The sequence below is a fragment of the Carassius gibelio genome, chromosome B9 (assembly GCF_023724105.1).
Source record: "Carassius gibelio isolate Cgi1373 ecotype wild population from Czech Republic chromosome B9, carGib1.2-hapl.c, whole genome shotgun sequence".
NCBI lineage: Eukaryota > Metazoa > Chordata > Actinopteri > Cypriniformes > Cyprinidae > Carassius > Carassius gibelio.
In genome coordinates this window covers 10,316,620-10,333,361 of record NC_068404.1, presented here as the reverse complement: position 1 = coordinate 10,333,361, position 16,742 = coordinate 10,316,620, and the positions used below count along the sequence as shown (strand labels likewise).

Genomic DNA, 16,742 nt, shown 5'->3' with positions numbered 1-16,742 from the left:
CTCCTGCTCTCCCTCGCGCCTCCTTGATGGACGGCGAATTGCATTTCTCGAACGTGGCATCACTGTTAATGAGGAAAGATAGCAGGCATCCACATGACAGCACATTCCTGAATGAGCCACATAACTGACGCTTCATGATATTATTTGGTCGGGGGCTGTCAGGATCCAGAACAAAATAATTATGCACATGGATCATTAGTCAAGTCAACATCAAACAGGAAACAAACAAATGTGCCCTTGTATCTGCAGGGATCTGGGTTTAGATGGAGACGGAGACCACTGCTGCTCCGTGATGCACAGCAAGCCGCTCTAAAACGAGAGTTTTAAATGTATGCATAGCTGAATATCTTATTTATGTAGTGTGATGCTGTTTCTCCTCTTCTTATGTTTATGTTTTAAGTGAAAGACAAGATCACAGTGATATATTTAATGAGTCATGGAGGGACGTTACTTCTGAATGTCTGTCCATGTGTGGAGGTTATGTGGTCGGTTGGATTGTGTGTGGTCTAGTCTGAAGGGCTGTCTATAATCTGGCTGTGTTTTGGAGACGGTGGCTCTCACCCCTCGTCTGTCTCCCTTCAACACAGTTGCAAAGCAAGGTCAGACGCTGAATTAGGACTGAAAAGTGATTTCAATGGATTGTCTGAGATGAGCTCAACTTAAATGGGACTGAAATAGACTTGAAATTTACCCCACCAATGTTTGAGATTTTCCTACAGGATCGATGTGCGTGTACACAAATAGACAAATGGACAGACAGATGGAGGGATAGATGGGTAAATATATGGATAGATAGAAAGATAGATAGACTTCTATGAAAAAAAATCACACCAGTCAAGTATCGTTAATCATACTTTATTAAATAATAATAATAACAATAAAAAAAGAAAAAAAAATTCTGTACAAAGTCTACAAACAATTTTTGAATGTTCTGACCAGTGCCGGGATCTCCATGTCTTTTGGTGTTGGCCTCCTGTCCCAGACAGACGAGGTAATACTATCACAGCTCTGCAGCAAAGCCAAAACAGGCCAGAGCTCCAAGGCACTTGGAAAAGAGTCAACGGAGTCCGATAAAAACCGAGCTGAATACATACAATCTCTCCCTCTTCATCGCTCTCTCCCCAACAACCAAACAATCCGTGTCTCCAGTTACTTTCCGCACTCCCTAATAAGACGAGCCCCTCCACCCCCTTCGCTTACCCAGAAGTCAACAGAACTCCCAGTGTCGCTCTGGGGAGTGACGAGAGGCCAGCCTGAGGTAAAATAAAGAAATTTACACACACTTTCCCTAAGCATGTACTCGTTCTATCCCTCTCTTTACCTCGAGGTGAAGCATTCTGTGAAATTCTCACCCTTCTCTCAGGCTTGCACCAAACCTGGTCTTGTTAGCCTTCAGTTTCAGCAGCCCAAAATAAACCATGGAGTAAACAGAGAGGTGAAATGAAAGAAAGCAAGTGTAAGGCCCGACCCCTCGAGGCCCCAGTGGCTTCGAACCCAAGGACCGGTGTTTCAAAATGGCTCTCCTCCAAAACAGTTTGCTTAAGGCTCGATTTGTTTGTACATGAAAGTGGCTTGGGGATTTTCCAGCTCCTTCACCAAAGTCGCTCTGCCAGCTTGAGTCTTTGTTACTTCAAGAATAGGGTGAAGAGAAAAGGAGAGAAGCGAAGATGCTCTCTCTCTCTCTTTCCACTCTCTTAACACTTTTTAGCTCAGTGGCTCTGAATCCTTAGCAATCCATAGGTTGCGATACATTAGATTGAATTGTCAGCACAGAGTCTTCAACGCTATGCTTAGAAATCAAACAGTCAAAGAAAAAAAAAAAAAAAAACAATTAAAGGAAAAGAGAAAAAACAGACACAAAAGACAATCCTAATACTTCAATCTAAATGGATGTTTCTTAATGTAATACAGCGGGTTTCCTTTCTCGCTGTCGAATGGCCACAACAAAAACAATATGCTACAGACAGACTGAAGTATAAAGCATTCATAAGAGGCGTTGACACTTCAAAACGGTGGCAAAAGACAGGATGGGATGGGAACTTAAGCGAGTCAGCGAAGAGACACGAGTCTAAACTAAAGCAAATGTCCACAATATTTTAGGCCACAGCGTTCACACGATGGAGGCCGAGATTTCACAAGCAATCTGTCTTCTAGTCCTAGTGCCTCTCCCTCTCTTCTATCTTCAATTAAGCATTATTAGAGTGTATTTTTCTTTACAAATCTATAGCAATATACATTTCTTTAAAGTTCTTTTTCTTTTTTGAGGGGTGGAAAGTCATTAGGTTGATATGTGTTGATCACGATTCACTCCCATTGAGCTGTCCACAGGAAGCCTCTATGCTCCCAGTGATCCTTCAACAATCCCGGTCAGAGATCAGCCCTATATTAGCGGCGTGAGGTCCATTCACAGTTTTGGATCAGGCCGGCACCAGTTCACAAGCGGACCGAGCGCCTCTCCTGATCGGCTGCCATCAGGCCTCGGAACAGCAGCGCTGCTGGTTGATCTTCACCTTGTGCTTGATGCCGTCGTACAGTTCGAAGTTGTAGTTCTCCAGCGTGGTGGTGCTGCGGGACGACAGGCCGTTGTAGGAGCACGTGCAGTAGAGCAGGAGCCCGGCGCAAACCGCTCCCAACAGAACGCCCAGGGAACTCATGACGATGATGGTGACCAGGATGGGATCAAGGGTGTACAGCCAGGCATTGTCTTTCTCTGAGATCCGTGTCACTGGAGGGTCTCGTGAGGGGTTGGGTGTGGTCCAGGCAGGGAACGGGAACCCTGGAGACAGAAGACAAAACAGAAGATATTATATTGTACTCTAAAAAATGTTTTTCAGTTATTGAATTAATGAATGCAGGCACCTTGAAAAACAAGTTGCCCTGAAAACAAGACTTAATGTCTTACAGAAGTTTTATAAAATACTGATAAATAGTCTTGTTTCAAAAGTCAGGATAAATTGATGCATTAGTAGTTTTGCTGTTAGTTTTCTCTTTACAGTCACCTGCTGTTTTAGCAAAGCAATAGCTTTCTAAAAATGTTGAAGTAAATCTGGCTGAGTGTGTTATATTCTTGCAAATGTGACCCTGGACCACAAAACCAGTCACAAGTAGCACGGGGATATTTGTAGCAATTGCCATTGTATGGTTCAAAATGATCAATTTTTCTTTTATGCCAAAAATTATTAGGATATTAAGTAAAGATCATGTTCCATGAAGATATTTTGTAAATTTCCTACCATAAATATATCAAAACGTAATCTTTGATTAGTAATATGAATTGCTAAGAACTTCATTTGGTCAACTTTAAAGGCTATTTTCTCAATATTTTGATTGGACCCTCAGATTCCAGATTTTCAGATAGTTGTATCTCGGCCAAATATTGTCATACATCATTGGAAAGCTTATTCATTAATCTTTCAGATGATGTATAAATCTCAGTTCAAGTTTAAAAAAATTGACCCTCTATGAGTGGTTTTGTGGTCCATATGTCTGTCCATATATCTATCTGAATTATATTACATTCTGTTATGGCACAGACATCTGAAGGTAACTCTATTGCCCGAGTAATGAAATTTGTTACTGGCCAAATAATGAAGGGACTGTGCATTTAAAATGCATTGGCTAGGCATTAAGGACCGCATTTGTATACTTGCTGTTTCAGACCCCCTTTGTATTAATTATTAAAATACACCAGTCTGCGCTTAAAGGTTGATGAATTGATTTACCTTGACCAATGCGCTCTCTGCCACTGAGCTTATTTCCAAGATCTTCGGGTCTTCGTTCTGCTTGGAAGACAAAAACAACCCAAAATGAAACACTCAATGTCAAAATGCATATACAAAAAACTCTTTTGGAATATTCAAACTAAAGAACATTATTTTTACATGAGCCATTACAACGAATAGTACAAAGTGTGAGCACAAAATGACCAACATAAACAGAAAGACCATACACTGATGATCACAGACTTGGTTACAAACAGCTGTAGCTAGGGAGGCGCAGTGTCTGTTATACATCATCAAATACCCATAAAAAAGAGCACAAACCACTTTAGTTGCAGTTTGTAGAAAAATATCACTTTATTGTAACATTCCATACAACATTTCCAAGACCACGAAATTCAACAGGCTAAAATATACCTCATACTGTATGTATTTAAACAGGCTGAAATGCTGTCTTAGAGAGAAAAGAAAAAGCTTAATAGATGGCGGGGTCAAAGCCCCACATTCACAAGGGACGAAAAAAAGTGCACACAACCACAAACCCATCAGAACCTGTATGCAAATTAAGCATAATGTCGACATAGTGAACATCAAAAAGCCATGTTCAGTAAACATGATTAAATGCTTCACAGACAACCTGTTTTAATAAAATCCAAATTCTGTAGATGGAATATTTTGCTTTTTTATTATGCAAACATATACAGTTTACAACCTGGAGTATTTTTTGCACATTAACATTCAGTTTCTCCAGACAGACACTAGATGTCTACCACCTTTTCCTGTCTCTGTCTCTGAAGAGGGGTGAGAGCATATGCTGTTTTGTGCAGGTCCTATCAGAGACAGACTTTTGGCATCATATGAGGCCCCTCTGAGTGCTTTTGCTCATTAATATCTTTTGAGAGACAGCAAAAGGAAAAGACTCCCAGCAAGAATGCTTACAACAGGCTTAATAAAATGTTATCTGGTCCATTACCTAATTAGAAATATTCAAAGGAAGTCTCGGCCACAGTAGATTTGAAAACATATTATGATCAGCTGACATGCCATTTTTAAGCAACTCAGATTAAATAGCAAAGAGAAAAACTGAGACTGAAATTAACTGAAATGAATTAATACATCCAGACTAAAAAAACTAAATACGGAATCACGACTTTTTAGAATTAAAAGCTTGATATAAATTCATACATTAACCACACAGGCATATGAACCAGGACTTTTCTTGCTCAAAACAAGGGAAAATGTAATTCAAATGCTATAATTCCTCAAGACGAGACAAGACAGACAAATTTGGCATTGAAACTGGGGGGCACAGAAACTCATTGAAATGTGTTGCATATCGCTAATTCTGCCTTAAACAAGCAAGACACTGCACAATATGGCGATGCAACAGAGACCACATGACTCAAAATCTGAGCTGAATTGATGTCTAGCATGAAAAGCTGCTGTGTGTCCATCTCCCCAGAACACACTCTACTGTATAGAGGATTATGTGGGAAAAGAGGAGACAATACTCTACAATGGGCCTGCCGGGTCAGGTGGTCTCTCTTGCTGTCTCCGGGGATCTTTCATGTGCTTTTGTGTTTAAAACAAACCCCTTCAGACCCTGGATTTTGCAGAGGAGGTCTATATTTAGAGCAGGCTTTTCTTTGATCTCGCCTTCCATCTACACACACATTCTTTTGTGAAGAGCAGATAAACGGGCGAAGAAGGGCCAGCCCGTCCATGATGGGGGATTATTTTCACCTATTGCCAGATGGAGGACATAACAAGATATCAGGATTTACTTTCTCCTTTCATCCCAGTTGCTTTAGATGAAGCCAAAATCTGACGTGCCCGCCTGACAGATTTCGGCTTTCAGTAATGGATGAAGCCTCAGAGTCTTTATGTGTAAAGAGGAAAATGTTTTGTTGGGGGAATTTCCACCCTGAGCTCTGATGGCGCCTATTTTTTGTGTTTGTTTAGTACAGAGGAGAACACTGAACACTATGTACTTGCACAGAACATTGCAGACCATAGCATGGTTTTCTTTTTAGAGGTATACCGCTACGTTTCAAGTGGCACATGAAAGAGATAAAGCAAATACTCGCACCAGGACACAGGGAAAATTATTTTGAAGTGCATTCTAAAACTTTCTCCTGCGTATATAATATGCCTTTGATACGTTAAAAGATGAAAAAAAATCTGTAACAAGATTGTCATATGCAAATAATGCTAATAACACAAAATGCTAATTATGTTTTTCCCTGTCTGCTAACTCGACTGATAAATTGCCAAAAAGCTCCCCAAAACTTACAGATAAGAGGTTGGTTAGTAATTCAGTAAGACATCAGCAGGTGTACTGAGTGACACTATAGGAGGTGGGCTTGGAAATGGGCTCCAACTAACATGCTAACGTGCCAACTCGTTCCCTGAAGCAAAATCAGCTAGCGAAGCGCTCTTGCACTGTCTGACATTTGGCAGATTTACAAAGCTCTCCGCTTCTGCTCTTTTACAAGACTATGTGTAATCAAAATCTCCGGGGAAACAACACACAAACACACCGCTTTAGCATTAGCTATAAAAATAAAGTCAGTGCATCAGTTAGCTGAATATGCACTTCGGTTCATCTCGGCTGAGCATGAATACGAAAGTATTAAATAATAAATGAGAACAGTGATCGGCTTGAACTAACCCAATGCCACTGAAGCATCTTAAGGCCAATGTTGTGTCAGTCAGTCGGCCAATCAGAGGAGTAGGCTGGCTAAGGCGGGGTCATGTGACCTTTGCATATAGGCAAAAAAACATACCGTATTTCTTCAGACGTACTGTAAGTGCCAAAGCCCCAGTGACTTTCAGAAAAGAAGAGTTTATATATAGATATAGACACATACTGACAGATACTCAAAATTAACTCTTGGAAAACAAACAGCCTTCAAAATGCTTTTAAGAAGCTTCATTCAGTAGTCAAAGGAGACCAAACAGATCACTGGAACAGAGTGAATCCACTGCTCTACTCAAGCTCTTAGAGAAAGATAAAAGGACCAGTCCTCATAATGTAAGCAATTTGTAGAGATACCAGGAGTTTAAAAATTCAGTACATTACGTGGTACCTAACCCTTCCACACACATCCTATGAAGAGACATGGAACATGTGTCCCAGAGTATTCGATGTTCATGCTTTTGTCTCTTTGAAACTTCTTGTCAAACTCTTCAAGCCTCAAGTGTTCCTATGTTTACATGAGATGCGGCACACATGCAAGGAAACGTTTTCCTTTTTGTTGCCACTGTTCGCAGATTCTCCTCAGAGTTTGGCAATGCTGCCGAGTTCTCTTGACTGTACAATAGGACTGGTCATGAACAGGAGATTAGAGCTTTTCACAGTAAGGTTCCCATCCATACAGAGAGAGAGAGAGAGAGACAGAAGGGGAAAGGGGGTCCCTGCCAGTAAGGATTTTGGCTGGATGTCATTTCGGCTCAGCAGATCTCCTCCTTCCCAGCACTGGAGTGCCACAAAAGAGTCACAGAAAACTTGATAACTCTGGTGCTTAGGTGTCCACATATTCTTCACCTCATCCTCGACCTTAAAGGACACCACCTAGATGTCCTGTGGGAGGAAGCGGTTCATTGGAGTTGTCTCAACACTGGGAGCAGGCCTTTTGCTTCTCTAATCTAATTGTTAGCATCGGCTCCACCCCAGGTCCGGAGAGACCACCGGGGGCGCTGCCGCCTGTGTACTGTCCCGTGTACGTGCTCTGGTAGGACACCGAGTGCTGGCTCTTCTTGGCCGCCATGTGGTAGCGATGGCAACACAGCACCATGACCAACGTGATGCAGCCTACGAGGAAAATGGCGCCACCTCCAGCTATTACGTAATACCAGTAGGTGGGCATGGGCTGCAGGGACACTGTCGTGTCAACAGTGGGGTCGCTCCAGCCAGGTAAGGCTCCCCCTGGTGGAGAGACACAGAAGAGTTGGCTTGGGGTAGAGAGGCATGCAGACTGCATAGCTTCAAGCCATCTTGAATTGTACGTGAATGATTTTGCTCTGATTTGGTGCTGCATACAAACAAAACAAACACAGACACGCAAATGCACATGCACGTCGCCTGTCCACAGCTCCTTCATGGGCACTCAATAACTGTAGGGACAGACTTTTGTCCTTCTAAATCACATTAAGAGTGCAGAAATGTTTTATGGGTTGTGAATGGATTGTGGTATCTGTGGTAATTTCATATGCAACCAAATTCAAAGGCCATAAAAGCATATAGTGTCATAAGACACCGGCTGATGTCAGCACCTTCTCTCTATTGTAATGCAGTATATTGGTGAGCGCGTGTTTGAGTGTGTGAGTGTGTGTTCGGTAGTTTTTCCTTCTGGGTGAAGGTTCTGTTTTCTTGCATGCATGGATCTATGCCAGCTTCATCTGCCTCAAGCCAAAGTCTTCCATGAACCCAACCCAGCAGTGCATGAAAACTGCTCACCCATCACACACACAAACCTCCATCAATCACTCTTTTTATTCCCTCCACTACACCCTTTTCCTGTCTATGCATAAACGTGCATGTAATCTAGGAATTATCTCTGCTATGCGAAAATGAATCTACTTACACTGGGAATCATTTCCACTTCAATTAAAAGAAAGGGTGGTAGTTACTAAAGAAATACGTTATTAGTGGGCTTGGGGGCTCCACAATCATTTAAAATGGAGTGTATGAGGATTATTCCACTGCAGCTGAATCATACAGCTGTTGGGGAATAAACATTATGACATCCATAGCAGCACAGCAGCTCAAACACACCACCAATGCAGAGTTTGGGGTTTTAAAATTGTTAGCATAGTGACTTCAAGAATTTATTTTTTTATTGGTAAGTTTAAAATTTGTCACCCCAGTGGAACGATAAGAGTTAAAAGAGTTCTCAGTAAAGTATCAACCTTGTCTCAGAAGTTCCTTAAAATTCCATAGGAAAAAACAGACAGGTGATGTCTATTTTTTGTATTTTATATTCTGACCTGTAAACAACTTGAATTGCAATTTACTGTAGTTATTCAAGATGCAATAAAAATAAATATTAATATTATTATTATTATAGAATTAGGTGAGAAATCATATTGAAATCTCAAGGGGTGATGCCAAATGAATCTACGGCCACATTTGATGATGTTTAGGCATGACACCGAGACCATATAACACAGCATGTGATGTGGGGCTACAGATGCATGCTGGGATACAGCCCATGCTCCAAATATCCATATGACAGTAATGATGGTGAGGACAGTAAACATGACAGCAATGATTTGACATTAAGGCACCAACGTCATTAAAATGCACACATAAACACACAAACTGCACCGGCGCTAAATCACACTTCATTTTAACTTTGTTGTGGGACTGGAAACAGAATTTACAGAATCCCTTTGTGCTGCTGGTGTGAAGCTCAACAAAAGCCCTTCAGGTGAAGCAAGCTGCTAGGCAACAAGCAGGAAGCACAAACATTGGCACAGGAAATGACAATATGCCAGAAAACTCACCAGTCATTTCAGGGGGGAATGCAGCGAAGGGTTCTGAAATGAGAGAGAGAGAAAAAAGAATGATTAGTTAAAGAACTGGCACAAATGAAATATATTCACATAAATAACAACGGTGAAGATGGAATTCTGACACATGTGACTGAGTATGATTAATATCATATGAATAAATTACTTTGAATAATTCTGAGGTGCTGTAAACGATGTTAACCATTTCACTTACTCTCCAAAATCCTACTTTACAACTTTCTAAATATATCCTGATATCTCAAGAAACCTATTTGAGTGATGTCTATCATGTAGGAACATTTCCTGCATGATATTCATTATAATTTCCTTGACTACATATGTCCATTTTTTAAACATAACACTTTAGCTCATCATAGATTTTTTCGTGTAGTAGAGGGTTCAGAAATGACAAACACAGGTTAAGGAGAAACAGTAAAAATAAAGAAGGGAAGAAAATGGGATTAGGCTGTGTTTCATTTTGGCAAACTATGCTGTGCACACACACACACACACACACGCTCAGAATGCCAGTTCAGAATGTTTGGAATGCATTCGCTTCAAAAAGGAACTCTGCAGAGAGACAGGGGACAGATTTGGCAGCGACGCAGGGCTGGCGCATACACATCGAACAGCTTTAATTAATAAGAGCAGTCCCAAAGCTGGGGGCCTGTGGCGGAAGTGTGTACGTGAGCAACTGAATGAAAGTGTGTATGACAGCTCACATCAATTTTGATTTATAACTAATCCTGTTTTTGCCGATCATAGTTTAAATATAATAAGTCACAAGTTCTCAGAGGGAACAGCAATGTTTTGCTCAGTAAATAACCTTCACAGCATTGTTAGTGACTGGTCGTGTAGCGAAGAGCTTTGTTCGACATTAATGTCTGTTTGTGAAAAGCTACACCGTCGAGAGCAGGCCTGCCTGGTTATTCCCTGGCATGGCTCGGGAAAGCTCTGTTTACAAATAAGAAAGAAGAAGGAAAAGAAACTAATGAAACATAGATTGGGATCGAGCCCACAGGGTGAGTATGGCCTAGTTTTCAGCTTTTTGCGTGAGCCGAGCACTTGAAAAACACTTTCTGTGTGATTATTTTTTTCTTGGACTTGAATGGCAAGGATAGGGTGGGCATGGAAAGCAGAATGGATTGTTTTAAGACATTCAGAATTTTTTTTTTTTTTAAACTGTCTGCCAATACTGGGTAAATTTAGAAAAATTATATTTTTTTTCCACCTTAAAATCTATAAATATATTTTACCTGCCAAAAAAAAGTATAATTTCAATATTTTTAACAAAAAAATATTTAAACATATAAATAAAACTACATATCCATCTTATGTTTTTTTTTCTTCAGATTTATAATATATATATACTCGTGTTTTACTTGTATTTGGTGCTTGGCAGGTGTTGATTTTGGTCCCTGGTGACCAATATGGTGGATGACTGTTGAAAGAGAGAAAGACAGCGAGACAAAGAAAGACACAGATGTTAATACTTACGTGTACACTGCTCAAGCTCGATGCTGGAGCTCATATGGATGTTGTCGACCCAGATGTGTCCTTGACTGCTACGCTCAAAGAAACCCTCGATGACAACCTTACAAATTAAAAAGAAAAGAAAGAGAATTAAACACTACATTCAGATCAGCAGTGTTACTGCTGTCAGTTCATCCTGTATTTCTATCGATATATAAACTGTCACACCTGATATTCTTTAGGGGACTGAGGCAGGATGGTGCGGCCTTCCCTCCACATGGGCCCCTGATCTCCTTTCAGTGCCCAGAGCAGCGTCTCCTCCTGGTCATCGTCCCGGAGCAGCACACGGAGGCTGTCCTGCCCTTCACCCTGCAGCTGGTAGTAGAAGAGCAGACAGACGGGGCGGCGCTCAGGTCCCACAGACGGGCTCATTAACCGTGCACGCTGGGGCTCTGACTTAGGACTTGACTCCACATACAGGAAGTTTCCAAAATCTGTAAAAAGAAAGAGACAAGTGATGACATTATGCATCTTTAGTTTGTCCTGGAACATAGAAACAGGTTCCTAACTCTCCAACCCTAACCAGGATGTGGATCCAGGAACATGTCCTACTTAGTGAATCACTGTGAGATAATTTTTAATTCTCCCTTTTTCTGTTTCTTTCTCACTGTTACACAGCATTGAACATCCTGTGTGGTTTTGCGTTTCCAAAATGATAAAAAATTGATCTGGTTTTGTTTTTTAGTGGAAGTAGAAAATCAGCTCCGACATAAAAGCACATCCCCTCTGATGATGAAAGAGTCTTTAGACCACAATCTCTGTCATATCCCAATGTAGACATCTCAGTACAGCGGAAGGAAATTGAATGGGAGAAGAGAGGAAGAGCGGAAAGCGATGATCAGAGAGGAGGCTGGGAAACACTTTGTGAGTGATCGGACTGGACAGCATGGCACCAAAAATTATCATCATTACCCACGCTGCCTCAGCTATCTCCCACCTTCCACTGATGCATAGTCATTTCTTTCCGTTCGCCCTACTTTGACACATTTCTCATCCCAAATTTATTGAAAATACAGCACTGAAATCAGAGATCAAATTAGGCTGTCGCTGGTCCTCCTGTATGAGATGCCTAAATAGATTGTGCATTTAATTAATGCATAAGAACTTCCTCTGTTTGATCTTGGGTATACATATAAAAAAAATAATTAGTTACCCTTTTACAGAGAAAGTTCACTATAGCTTGGAGACTGCTTAGCTTAGGTTGATGTGCCAGTGAAGTAACCCGAGGGCAGGGAAAGGTACTTCTGGGATTATTGTTTTTAAATGGAACCTTATACACCTAGAGTTAATTAGGCTGACTGTGTATTAACCCTTTCTGGATTTCTGTTTCCTGGTTAAAACACTGGGGTATGAACACTCTGGAGTGCTGTTCCAGGAGCCATAGGATCTACACAGCTTACGGTGATGTTTTATTGGAGTGAGCTGTGCTATAAAGTGAATGAGTTGAGCAGCTTTTGTCCAGGGATGCTGGGAAGTGAAGCCAGAAACGTACCCCACAAGTATGCATTAAAAAATCTATGCCTCGAATTTGTAACTTACAATTGAGACTTTTAATCTTGCAATTGTGATTTTAGATCTCACAATGTGACTTTATACAAACCTAAACCCTTTGACCTGAAGGACTTTTACTGCTGTACTAAAGCACTACTTCCAGCAATGTTGGGAATGCATTGTGTACTTGTGTTATGAATTGGATTCAGACACATTTCAGACCCCAACAACATGTGAAATCGATCTTGAGTACCTAGAGGTTTTTTTTTTTTTTTTTTTTTTTTTGCATTAAGGGATCTACACAGTTTGTTTGGAGAAGGTGAGGAATGTGAAGTGACACCCCTGGTGCAAAAGAGGGAAGAAACACAAGAGAAGGTCTCAAGCTTGGGGCTGCTCTTAGTTTGGGAATGGTTTAAACAGGAGATGATTCTTTCCTTTTGACTCCTGGGTCTCTCTTTAAACCCTGACATGTGGAAAACAGCAAAGATTGTTTTAACAGCCTCACAAGGAAGAGTGCTCCAAGAAAGCATGGGGGACACGGAGAACTGTACATTTGTGTTTGTGCTCAGAATTAGTGAAACACTGCCAATTTTTTTAAAGCGGGGTTGATAAAGGTCTGATAAGCCCAAGGATATGAAGAGAGGAATGAACTCCCAGAGGAGGAACAAGGATGGACTGAGAGAGTGACAGATACTATTCCCAGATTTCAACTATCACATTAATTACACCCCAGTAATGAGATTGATGGATGGAATATGAGAGGTGAGCGCTTGTGCTTTTGTATATGTGCTAGTAAAGAGGACAAGGGTAAAGGAAGGTCTTTTGTGCAGTGCGGTCACCATACAGCACTAAACTTTTTTTCCTGTTCATGTTTATTTCCTCAATTATTCTTATTAAACAAGCACCCTTGTCTTCTCAATGTTCCCAATGCTATCCCATAATTCCCAGTGTTTATGTTTGAAGAGATTGGTGTAAAGATTTGTTAGTTTGTTTTAGGCTATGCAATATCTTTTATTGAGATGGACTTACTGTCAGATCCCACTGTCAGGTCCAGGCTAGGACTAGAGGAACTATACAGAGACCACTTCAGATCGGACATGGGGTCATGGGTCCATCCACACATACTGTGCTCAAAGTCACACAGACCACCCAGAGACGAGAGAGTGGTGGGAGCTGGGGAGAGACAGAAAGAGAAAGAGAGAGCAAACAAGATTATAGTCATTTTCTATGACCTCTGACCCTGCTGTAGGCTCTCCCATAACACACACATACTGTATGTGCCTCGTGAAATCTACAGACATTTGTCTAACTGCACAACTGACTGTACTGTTGTAAAACTATCTTGATGTAAAGCCTATATAGTAATATTATAAATGTATTTTGTACTTTTTATATCTAAAATATAATATGTATTTTATATATTATATATGTAGAGATTTGTCTAATTTTTCATACACAGATTCCTGTCTTGCTGCATCTTTACAGATTCGTATCTCACTGTACGTGGCAGATTGCAGTTTGAGAGTGTATGACAGATTCCAGTTTCACCAGTTTCAAGTTTACAGTCTCGCTGTATTTGAAAGATTGCTATTTCAGTCACTATGCACAGATTCTTGTCTCGCTGTACAGTATATGCACTGACTGCTGCTGCTGGCGCTGTGTTAACATGCAGACACCGTCAGACTCCAGCACAGCCTCGTCTACATGGAGTGCTGTGCTTCAGCATTTAGCGGGCCTCCGTCAGCCATCCATCCAAAGACATGCTGCTATGCTAGTTAGCATAATGTTAGCATTCATGCTGTGAGCCTCTACCCATCAACACATAAGTGTGTACAAAGGAGGGGCGGCAATCTGTTATTAGAGCTCTGGGAAAAGCAAGGCTGCAATTACATTGCAGACTACTGTAAATAAAAGTGTATGTGTGCATGTGTGATATACTGAAATGCGTGCTTATTTAACACAAAGAAAGACATGCTCTACCTGATATTCTCATTTCATGTCAGTAAGTTTCTAAGTATTCATGATACACATAGATAAGATTGAATTTATTGATTTCCACTCTGTAATGGGATCTGATCTCATTCAGTACAGTAATATATTCTGGTAAGGTGCTCTGTTTGATTACCTGGTGTCCTGTGGGCACTACTTGTCCCCTCGTGAGGCGGGAGGGTAGGTGTTGCAGTGTCAGGAATGGTGGTAGACTCTAAAAGAAAGTAAAAAAAAAAAAAGAAGCACATATTAGAAATGAAACACTTACTGGGGACTGGAAAAACATATTAGGCACTCTAAAAAAAGATCCTTGTACCAGTACAACAAACACACAGGCAAACACTCCTCAGATATGAAATGACAGATAATCACACACAGGCAAGCATGCACACCAGCATCTGTCCTCCAAAAAGTGGCCACAACCACCAGACAACACGTCAAACAGACTGAGACAATTAAAAATGTGCAATGCACCACATGCACACATTGTGCGTTTACAGTAAGAGAAATATTACAAAACCACAACTTGAGAAAACTTATGAGCATCTGAGAACTATTTACTGTGAAATGCGTTAATTGAGAGAGAGAAAGTATATTCTGTAAAATAAACGGTCCATCAGCACTGCCGTTACACCTCGGACCACTGCTGTTACTGTACCAGTTACCCACAATGACTTTAAATGTGAAACCACTGTTACCACAGCTATTTTCCATGAGTCGCAAAACATTTAAAGAGGTTTCCTCCACTGACACTCTCTATCGCTGACTTTAGTTTTCATACAACAACAAAGATCACTCCTTTAGCCCTATTTCTCTTCTTTCTCTCCACATCTCCACAATTAATGTTGTGTTTTAGCCAAAACAACACAAGCCAGACGGCAACAAAAACTTCAGTGTCTGCGATTGCAAAAGTGGTCTTGCGTGGTTTCTGCAGTGATAATTTGTTATGACAGAAAATGTTAAATCAGCCGTTGCATCTCTCTTCGTTCCCCGCGGGGGATCGAGCGAATGAAGATTTAGAGACAACGAGGCGTAAATGAGTAATGATTGTCAGCTCTTAAAGTCATTAATGTCATTACTCTTAACAATTCCATGCTTAATTGGCAAATACGTGAGTGGCATAACACTAATCATGTAGACACTTTAGCACAACATGAAAAGGAGAGGCCTACTGTAATATTAATATGTTATTAATTTCTATAAGCGTGTGTGTACATGAAAGGGATGCACCAGCTGGCTGCTTCTGACATTAAACTCTATTAATTTTCTGCCCTTTACAAATGCAATTAACCTCCCAGCAAGTCCTGGATATCTAAGAACTGAGCTCTCTCTCTCTCTCTCTCTCTCTCTCTCTCACTCACCTAACGCACCTTTCATGCTTTAGTCTCACATGTGTTAAATCAATGAGACAATCCTGTCCTGCCTAATGTACACCACCGTTCCAGTGTTTGGGATTAGTAAGACTCACCAAGACTGCATTTATTTTATTAGAAATACAGTAAATAAGTTTATATTTGAGATATAATATTGCAATTTAAATTTTGCAATATAATTTATTTCTGTGATGCAAAGCTGAACTTTCAGCAACATGCTTCAGTGTCACATGATCCTTCAAAAATCATCCTTATATTCTGATTTGCTGCTCAAGAAACAGAAAACAGTTGTGCTACTTATTGTTTTTGCAGAAACCATGATTTTTTTTTTCAGGATCCTTTGATAAATATAAAGTTTAAAAGAACAGCATTTGAAATCTTTGTAACATTATATCCCTTTACTGTCATTTTTGATCATTTAAATGCATTCTTGTTAAATAAAAGCATTTACATTTATGTATTTAGCAGATACTTTTATTCAAACTGACTTATAGTGCATTCAGGCTATAGATTTTTTCAGTATGTTTGTTCCCTGGGAATTGATCCCACTACCTTTTGCGCTGCTAATGCGATACTCTACCACTGAGCGACAGGAATATAAAAGTATACATTTATTTGAAAAAAACAAAACAAAAAAACATTAATAATGACCATTTGAACAGTAGTGCAAGCTTCCCTTGTTAACAGGATGAGCAAAGTATCACAGTATCAGAGGCTGATCAAACAGCTGCTTTTATCTTTTGATCTTTAACCATTTTCAATATTATTCACGAAAATTTTAAGATGAACACCTGATAATTCTCTTCAAATGACACTCATTTCTATTCACTCTATGTGAAATATTTCTCCTGCCTAAAGCTCAAGCAATGGATCAGAGCAAGAAATGGCAATAGATTTCCAATATGCTCCAAAGCTCTATTGACGCAGCCAATTGATCTGGATCCCAGAACTCTCTGGGCGTCGCCTGAGATTTCCTCCACAGCCTGATAACACATTAAGGCCATGAAATGTTTCCAAATCTCAAAGGCCGATCAGCTATTTACAAGTAAGGTCTAGTTTTGGGGTCACTCCTCCTCACCCTGAAAGATTACCCTGTTTTTAACCTCTGGATTCAGGGCACAGA

General features: G+C 40.5%; 1 protein-coding gene across 3 annotated transcripts in view; it reads right to left on the bottom strand.

The window, feature by feature from the left end:
* Positions 1-839: 839 nt before the first annotated feature.
* Positions 840-16,742, bottom strand: part of nrp2b (neuropilin 2b) — a 71,270-nt gene continuing 55,367 nt past the window's right edge. The window contains exons 11-17 of one of the 3 annotated variants that reach the window (XM_052565585.1): positions 14,383-14,460; positions 13,287-13,430; positions 10,935-11,200; positions 10,731-10,827; positions 9,228-9,260; positions 3,723-3,779; positions 840-2,776 (exon numbers count right to left, since the gene is read on the bottom strand). In XM_052565585.1, coding sequence (XP_052421545.1) covers positions 2,472-2,776; positions 3,723-3,779; positions 9,228-9,260; positions 10,731-10,827; positions 10,935-11,200; positions 13,287-13,430; positions 14,383-14,460 — 980 coding nt within the window. In that variant the 3' untranslated portion in view covers positions 840-2,471. Of the gene's footprint in view, positions 2,777-3,722; positions 3,783-4,385; positions 7,648-9,227; positions 9,261-10,730; positions 10,828-10,934; positions 11,201-13,286; positions 13,431-14,382; positions 14,461-16,742 lie in introns of those variants that run through there. The other 2 variants (XM_052565584.1, XM_052565586.1) reach the window with 2 other exon arrangements.